Source organism: Calypte anna, chromosome 9 (assembly GCF_003957555.1).
Source record: "Calypte anna isolate BGI_N300 chromosome 9, bCalAnn1_v1.p, whole genome shotgun sequence".
NCBI lineage: Eukaryota > Metazoa > Chordata > Aves > Apodiformes > Trochilidae > Calypte > Calypte anna.
In genome coordinates this window covers 18,418,752-18,427,500 of record NC_044255.1, presented here as the reverse complement: position 1 = coordinate 18,427,500, position 8,749 = coordinate 18,418,752, and the positions used below count along the sequence as shown (strand labels likewise).

Sequence of the window (8,749 nt, the reverse complement as noted above, 5' to 3'; positions counted from 1 at the left end):
GACTTTCACAAAAGAAGAGGGTACCCTGCATCTGGCAGACTTTGCCACTAGAGGGACGTGTTTCCTCAGGTTCTGCCGGCCACGGTACTCCTTTGGTTTTAACTCCTGCAAGAGAGTGATGGAAAGTGCCAGTTCCAGTTCGTGACCCCAAACTATCTGTCCATATTCAAAATTACCATTTTAAAGGAAATGAGCCCTAGTCTTTGAAGTAACTCGTGACCATCTTGTGGTTTCAAACTGTCAAACACATAAAGTTCTATCTTTATATTAAGCAGCTTTGCACAGTCTATTTTAAGCTAGGACTGCCTCGTTTGCTGTTTCCTAGCACTGCTAGGACGGAATTGATTTTGTATCAGTCCTTTGACTTGTCCTTTTTGTTTGAGTCAATCTTTCACATTAGATGGTTTGTATATCATCTTATGGCTCTCATTGTTTGCAAATGCTGAGTTAATCATAAGAGAAGTCATTAAAAAAGTATGAAGCCTTATCAGGCAAAACAAGCATGTCCAGTGACCCTGTATTAATTTCTGTGGTTTAGCTGTCATGCAAAAAGTGCTCACAAGTCTGATTTAAGTTTGTTCTTGAGTAAGTCTAAGGCCATCCCACTGATACCGTGTTCTGCCCTCAGTATTTCATGCCGTTCCCAACACTGGATTATTTTTTTATTATTATTATTATTATTTTCTAGAAAGATCCCTGCGAACACCCTGCCCTGCTCTGCTCGCCCTCACATCCTGTTTTTTCTCAGCTGGATACAAACTTACATTTCAGTTCCGTTGTTAGCTGAGGTTTTGCCAGAACCGCGTTCTGAAACTCTGATGGAGTTCAGGAGGCGAAAAAGGCGGCTCTGGCAAAGGTCACGTCCATCACCTGCCTGGAGGTGATCCACGAGCCTCGGATATAATCTGGGCTGCGGGTGGGAGGCTGGCTGTCCGTCTGCATCACCCTCCTTCACCTTCACTGGACGGGTTGTTTCTGTAGCCCCCGTTGCTGCCAGGCACCGGCACTACCAGCGGTACCAGCGGTACCGGCAGTATCAGCGGTACCTGCAGTCCCTTCCCTCGGTTCCGCCTTCCCCCGCGGAGCGGCCGCGCGACGCCGGCTGCCACCTAACGGCCGCCCGTGGCACGTGCGCGGGGCGGGAATCGCCTCAGGATCGCGGCCCCACCGCCCCTCTCAGCCCTACCCCCGCCCCGCCGCCGCCGCCGCCTCTCTCTGTCTCTCCTTCCCACGCCGCCGGGGGAACGGTCGGAGGCCGCGGGGGGCAGCCGGGTGCATCCCGCCCCCGCCGCCCTGCCCCTCCCTCCCGCCCTCTTCGGGACCCCCGAGTGCCGCCGCCGCAGCTGGTGCCGCTCCTGCTGCCATTGGATTAAAAATAGCATCTTCCCTCCCCCTTCTTTTCCCCGCGGGCCCGACTCCCGCTGCCGCCGCCACCGCCGCTCCCTGCCCCGGGCCCGGCTGCCCTCCGCATCCATCGCCCTCGCACTGCCCGCTCGCCGTCTGCCGGCCGGAGGGAGGGAACATGCAGCGGGCCGCGCTCTTCAGCGGCGGCGATGCGCAGATGGCCGCCGGGGACCTGGGCGAGCTGCTCGTCCCCTACATGCCCACGATCCGGGTGCCCAAGTCAGGGGACCGGGTCTACAAGACGGAGTGTGCCTTCTCCTACGACTCGCCTGTGAGTGCAGCGAAGCCGCCCCGGGCTGCCTCCGCTCTCCCCTCCCCTCCCCACCGCGGGCAGCGGACATGCCCCCCCCCCCAGCCCACCGCCCTGCGGCAAACGCGCCCTTCCGGAGGCCCCTTCCCCGCTCCCCGCTGTACCCCCGGCTCCCAGGGCAGCCCCTTGCCCACTCCCCGGGCCGCTGCCTGCCCTTCAGGCTTCCAAGTCTTCCTCCATCTCTTCCTTTGATAACCTTCCTCCCTCCACCTGCCGTGGCCTCCTCTGCAGCCAGGTTTGCTCTCGCCCTCCTCACCTGGCTGCAGGGCCTCCCCCCTCACTCCCTGGGGGTCGCGGCGGCCGGGGGGGCCCTGCCCTGCCCTGCCCTGCCCTGCCCACCGCCGGTGCTCGGTCTCCTGCGTCCGGAGCTCCTGACGGCGAATCGCTGCTTTATTTATTTTTCTCCTTGAGGCGGTCTGAAGCGGTGTCTTAGACACCGGGGGGGTTGAGGCTTGGGTTATGGTTTTTGGGGAAACTTTTCTGCCTGCTGGGAAATGGGCTCTGGCTGCCCGAAGTCTGCCTGCTACCTCCCCGCGGGAGCCCTTGTTTTTTTTCATTCGCACTGAAGTAGTAAAAAGGGGCGGTAGCTGGCATTCTCGTTTGTGTGTTTTGGCTGGCAGATGCCAATCGTTTTGCTTTACTACTGTCTCAGTGCTCATTCACGTTAAAAAATATTAAGAGGAAGCTTCCAAAGTAAAGGCTCAGCTTGAAAACCAGTGTGAAAGTCCTCCTGAAACACTTTCTCTCCCAGGGTTTCAGTTACACTACTGGACTTCGACCAACTTGCAATATTTCCCCACTACCTTGTTTGGTTTGTTGTTAAATGAATGTTTTATATACACTACATTTTCTATGGTGGTGTAGCTGTCTTGCAGAACATCCTTAGGTTCCACAGATTGCCTGTGTTCAGCAGCAGATTTGAGGCCTAAATTTTAACTTTGCTGACTACCCTGGAAATCTGCATAAATAGTAACAGTTGGTGCTATGTAAGAAACAGGTGTTTAGAAGGTACACTTTTTTAATGGAGCTGAAAATTTATCAGAAAATGCATTTCTACAAGAAGCTAAATTTTTCTAGAGATGATTGAGCACTATATCGTGATGTTTAAGCTCAGTGACAGCAACCAAAAAGAATCTCAGAGCTTACATTGAAGACTATTCAATGAAAGGTGTATTTCAGTCAGATTTTTTAATCCTTTATCCCACTCTCTGGTAATTCCTTCTAATACAGCAAATCAAAATTGTTTTTAAAGGTGACTCAGCTGTCTGGTGTTCATCATGTCTTGTTGAACAGAGGTTATTTTTACATGCACTCTTCAGATCTCAAGTGTCACCCAGCAGCCCTGACTGTACTGGGAGGCAGTCTGATTAAAACTGCCAAATTGGACTGTACTGCAGAGATGCTAATTGCATTATGTACTTAGTAAGGCTTTCGGTGGGGAAAATCAATGTACCACAATGTTTCCTGCAAATTTTTGCTCCAGTGAACACATGGCTGGTGTTTTTAGCAACACCTTCAGGCTTCTTTGATTTGGTTTGGGAAAAGTTTCTGTTAAATGTAGGAACGGATATATAATACTGCTACAAATTAAAAAACAACCAGCCACCCCCCACCAACAAACTTCAAGTAAACACAACAAAACAGTATGTTTGAACAAAACATTTAAGTTAGCAGAAACCATGTGTAAAAGTAGCAAAAAGAGTTTGAACCACCATGCCTGTGTGTGGGGTATTTTAAATTTTCAAAACTGTGGTTTTTTTACTTTCCAAAAACTTTTCATCCTTTTGACTTGACTGGGAAGGGACTTCAGATTTTGTAAGATGTTGCCCTCCAGTTGTTAAAACTTTTTGTTTAAATTTTAATTACAGGCATTCAGTTGGCAAAAGGCTTGACTGAATCTATGTGGTACCAGTAAAATTAAAACTAGTCTCGTTTTTTATAATTTTCCACAGCTTTTCAGCCCATACCACCCTCAACTTAGCTGGGCAAAAGACTTGTCTCAGAATTTATTTTTTATTCCCATATAATCTAACAGATACTTGGATACTGTTCCCAAGATGACTATTCTAAAGGGCAAATGTATGCTTTCTTGGATGTTAACACTGTTCTTTCCAAACTGAAAGTAATAAAGCTGTGTTTTTAAGGAAAGTGGAAGGAAACAGAAAGGTTGTTGACTTGACTAAAGGGAGATACTACCTCTTGTTACAATTTTAACTTCAGCATGTGGAGTCGATTCAATGCAAGATGTTTTGTTCTGTCACTTTTTCCAGTACTAGATTTTATTCGAGTAGTTTCTTTCATTAACACCATAAGACTGTCTCAATCTTTACCCTTCTTTTACTTTTTTTCCTTCTCCAAAGAAGTGAATATCTTCACAGAGAAGTGAATTTCCTTGAGTGCTTTTATCGGTGCAAGTGACATACCCTGTCACACAGCAGCTCTATACTCAAGTTTCTTTAGCTATACCAATTGTACATAGTTGTGATCTGATCTTTAAGTGTTGTAATCTTTAAAGTACACAACAAACTATCAGACCTGTATTGGGGTACAAAGTATTATTATTACAAAAGAAAGGTTCCACAGCAATTTTAGAAAGGACTAAGGAGGATGGGATGGTCAAGACCAGAGCTGTTTGTGTCAGGGAGTGCCAAAGAAAACGTGCAGAGTGTCTCCATCTTCTGCTGCCAACTGTGCAAAATTTAACATGACCTGGCTTCTGTTTCTCACTCTGTCAGTTGTGTCCTCTTGTCCAGATTTGAGAGGTGTAATGTCACTGAAGACCCATGTTCTAGTGCTTACAGAATGCTTCACTAACTGTTCTGAAAATTGGTTGACTCACCGTTCCCTTTCCATGACTTAAAAATCTTGGGTGCAGATCTGAGAAAAATGGCACTTTTGTGTTACAGACATTAGATGAGATACTTGAGATGTGTGAATGTAGGAGAGATACAAGGAGATATCTGGTGTATTTTTTCCATGTGGATTTACTGTAGGAGGATGATCTTCTCAGAAAGGTGGTATTGTTAGAAAGACCACTAAATAAAAATTAGTGTCATTAGATTTGGCCTGTTCCCGGTGGAACATGTGAGGGTTTGTTTCCTGGAAACTCAGCAGAACCAGGAGGCAGATTTCTGTGCACTTCAGAGCCCGAGTAAATTTTCATTTATTTGTCTTATAAGATGGGAAAATCTGATTTTTTTATGACTTAATTTTCAATTACTTTTTTGGTGGCTTCTAGATAAACTGTGTTTCCCTGATGAGGGCTTCTACTCCAGTTGACCAATGGTTCTTTGTATGTACAGGAGTTGTGAGGGAAAGGCAAACTGCCTACAAATTTTCCACTGTGGCCTCTCTTCCTCTCTGGGCTAATGAGCTTGACTTCTGTGTTCAGAAGAATACAGGAGGCAAAAAAAGTTGCATTGATAACATCTTTTGTTCTCTTACTATTTCTAAAGATACATAGTACTCAGCTGGAAATTCCACCTTATAATGAAATCCTTGAATCAAGGACCATTGATGAGTTCATATGAGATGCATCTGAGGGAGAGGCAATTTCTAGAAGAGGGATCCAAACTGGAGGTGCAAGAAAGGCAAATTTGCAGGCTGTGCACATTGCAGATAAATGTCTTCTGCAGCCTTTCCTACAAAGGGCATTGGTTACAACTACAGCACAAGTCAGGGGTCTCACACAGCAACAGGACCAAGCAGTCTGCTTCTGTAAATTGCAGGACTGTGTTTGTTTAAGCAGCTTAAAGCTTGGCTTCACTGCTGGAAAACCTTGCTGCTGACAACAGCTTCCTTTGTGAATCTTGCTGACTTCATTTAAGTGGCTTGAGGACACTGTAGTGGTTATGTTAGGACAATTCCCAAAGGCTAAACTGTGCTGATACTCCATTGTGTGTTGGACAGTACAGCTGAGACTGAAATCCTTAAGAGTTTGCAGTGTGTAATGGATACCAGTGACCACATTGCATGAAACTTTCTAGAAATAAATATTTCCTGTCTGGTTGTCCCTTTGGTCAGTATTCCTTGAAGAAAATTAGAAAGTCACCAGGGCCAGTGTCTGGGAGGGCAGGCTGGTATCCCATTTCTGTTGATGGGACAGGACCAGCAGCAAGGAAGCGAATAAAGAGGACGGAATACAGCAAGACAAAATGAATACTTCACACAAAAGACTTAGGCTTAGCTGTAGAATGACCTCCAAGTTACTGAGGCAGTGAATTGTTTGGTGGTGGGTGACTATAGGGAAAATCAGAGTAGTGTTGTACTGTTTCATCACAGGGAGATAGCAAACCTGTTCCAGGGGTGAGTGGCGAGTGTTTTGCTGGCTGCCCTAGGACACTAAGGTTAACTAAAGGCTTTTCCAAAGCTGGAGAATGGTAAAACCAGTAAGGGTTGTGCCTGCAGTGGCTCACAAATGAAAAATAACTAAAGCTCTGGGGAACAACCATTGTCTAGGTGCATTGTGTGTTTCTGAGCTTGATCTAAATTTGGATCTTACTAGCATTTTCCTCTATATGCCTGATGGACCAGACTTTAGTTATCCTGTTATCCAGATGGACTGAAATATTTTGTCTGTCTTAGACCACAGTTAAGTGTTTTCTGAGCACCAAACAAGGGGTCTAATCCTTTTTACAGCCTTCTGCAAAAGTGCCTTTTCACATGTCCTCTTGTTTTGCTGTGACCTTTTAGTCTTTTGAACAGTCTGTCCACTTCTTTCCAAGCTGTATGAGAATAGCCTGTGTTCTCCAAGAGAAAACTGTTTTGCTAGTAACCACAACCAAGTTACTCAGATGCTACATTTAGCTCATATACTGAAAGTGTCAGATTGTTGTCATAGGCTGCTTATCAGAAACAGTTCAGTGGTCTCTTGGATTCCCTCCAGAAAAAGAGAGAATAGTCTCCAAGAAAACAAAATTGAAAACAAAGTTCTCTGAGACCCTAGGGTGACAATGCTAGATATTTTTATTTAGGCTGGGTACTTGTAGAATTCTTGTACAGAGAACACATCCATGAGTTTCTCACAGAAGAATATAATGCAAAAAGGATATGAGTAGACATTGAAGGTATAATGGGCCTTAAAATAGAAAAATAGCTCAAAGAGTAGAGGAAATTAAATGTAATATATTTTAAATACAATTGTATTTTATGATTTTGAATACCAGATGTGACATATTCTTTTAACAACTTTATTACTTTTAAGCATAATTTTAGATATCAACCTTGTTCTCAAGGCACTGAATAATTCACATTCAAAAGAACTGTGGCAGGTTTTTTGTTTTGGGTTTTTTTTTTGTTTTGTTTTTTTTTTGTATATAGAATCTCAAGGGTTATGTGGAACAGAAATAAGGTAGCTAAATAATTTACTATTTACCTTGCAGAGACAGTAATTGTGATATCTAGATGCTGAAAGAATGACTTCATGATACATTTTAGGTGTGAATGGCAGATAGTCTAAACCCTTGCTTCAGATCTTGCATTTGGATCCAGGAGTACTTGATGCAAATCTTTGTCCTTTTGAGGTAGGTAAAGCAACAGCTGTGTAGTTCATTCCATATTCAGCTTCCAGCTAAATGGGAAAAGCTGAAGTTTTGCTGGTTCACATTAAGAAAAGCAGAAGAGATTGAGATTTCTTTGAGTTAAAGCATCATTCTCTGGTCTCTGCATGTTCTGTTCCTTGCCTCTGTGGCTCTGCTGGTCACTGTGGAAGTACCAGTGTTGGTGTTCCATGTCTGTTCCATGTTTGAAGGACTAGCATACAGCTAAGGGTTGTAGATAGGCTGAAAATTGAATTTCCTTCAAGTCCTGTAGAAATACTCAGTGCCAGCCTTTGAAATGGGTTGAGGAATAACTGGGATTAGAGTGGCACATTCAAGCCTGGTTTGGGGACAGTGATTGGAGGACAGAGACTTGTCAGGCCCCAGCTGGTCTGTGCCAGGTATCAAATGAGCAAGAACACTATTAGTCTTCCAGCTTCGTTTTTGGGAAGAGAATAAGGTGTGGTTAGGAAAGTGTTGGATATCACCTGTGATCTCCATCAGACTGGCCCTCTGCTACTTGTTCCAGTCCACAGGAGTGGAGAAAGCTTAACTGGTGCCATGGCTGGTGCAGCAGGCTGGGCAGCCTTGTGCTTGTTCTGAGAGAGGGGCCTGCCTGAGCTCAGAGCTAGAGCAAAAAATTCCTGCATGGCAGAGCCTTGACTAGAGGTAGGTGTCCAGGTTTAACTGGCAATTAAATGAATGGCAGATGTTCTCTATTAATCCCCTCTCCCTTCCCAGAAAGGGAAAGGAAAGGGAATAAAGGAGAGAGACTTAACAGGCTGGAAATTAAACTACAGAGCTTTAATGAAAACAATAATTTTGAAAAAGAAAACAGTGCTAGATGAACAAACCCAGTATCATGCTGGCCCTCAATAATGCTCATGTCACAACCGAGGCAGGCCCTGGGAAACTCCTGGAATGGACTCCTGGACTCGGAGGCAGACTGGAACTGGATTTAGGAATGCAGTGATCAGGATCAGAGGCAGAAGAATAGGTGAAGTCTTCTCAGGATGCTAGCCATAGGTGAACCTTGATCTTCACAATCCCTCAGATTGATGCTGTGTATGATGTGTATGGAATGGAATACTTTGGTCAGTTTTGGATCACCTGCTCCTTCCCACAGGAGGTCGAAGTTGTGACCCTTTTTCTTCCCTTTTGTTTCTGGTTCATAAGAAGTTTAGCAGAACCAAGCAGTGACCTTGGCTCTGCATACCACTCTCTAGCAACAACTAGAAACATAGTGTTATCTGTCCTGGAAGCAGACACTGACTGAAAAATACGTGGTTGATATCAGAACATGCAGTTACTTAGAAGTGACTTAACTGAAAAGTGAAATTACTAAATTACTAAAATGTAAATTGCTTCTGCTCTGGCTCAAACCAAGACAGTAGGCCAGGCAGGAGAGAACTTCTTGGTTTAGTGTGTTATTCAATATTAATCTTTCAGGTGTGGCACTACCAGATGGTATTCTGTTGCTGTAACAATTCTCAATACG

At 44.9% G+C, this 8,749-nt stretch overlaps 1 protein-coding gene across 1 annotated transcript in view; it reads left to right on the top strand.

Moving 5' to 3' along the window:
- The first annotated feature begins 1,502 nt into the window (after positions 1–1,502).
- Positions 1,503–8,749, top strand: part of USP13 (ubiquitin specific peptidase 13) — a 45,410-nt gene continuing 38,163 nt past the window's right edge. Inside the window, exon 1 of the mRNA XM_030456087.1 lies at positions 1,503–1,675. Within this exon, the coding sequence (XP_030311947.1) occupies positions 1,523–1,675 (153 nt within the window). The 5' untranslated portion in view covers positions 1,503–1,522. The remainder of the gene's footprint in view (positions 1,676–8,749) is intronic.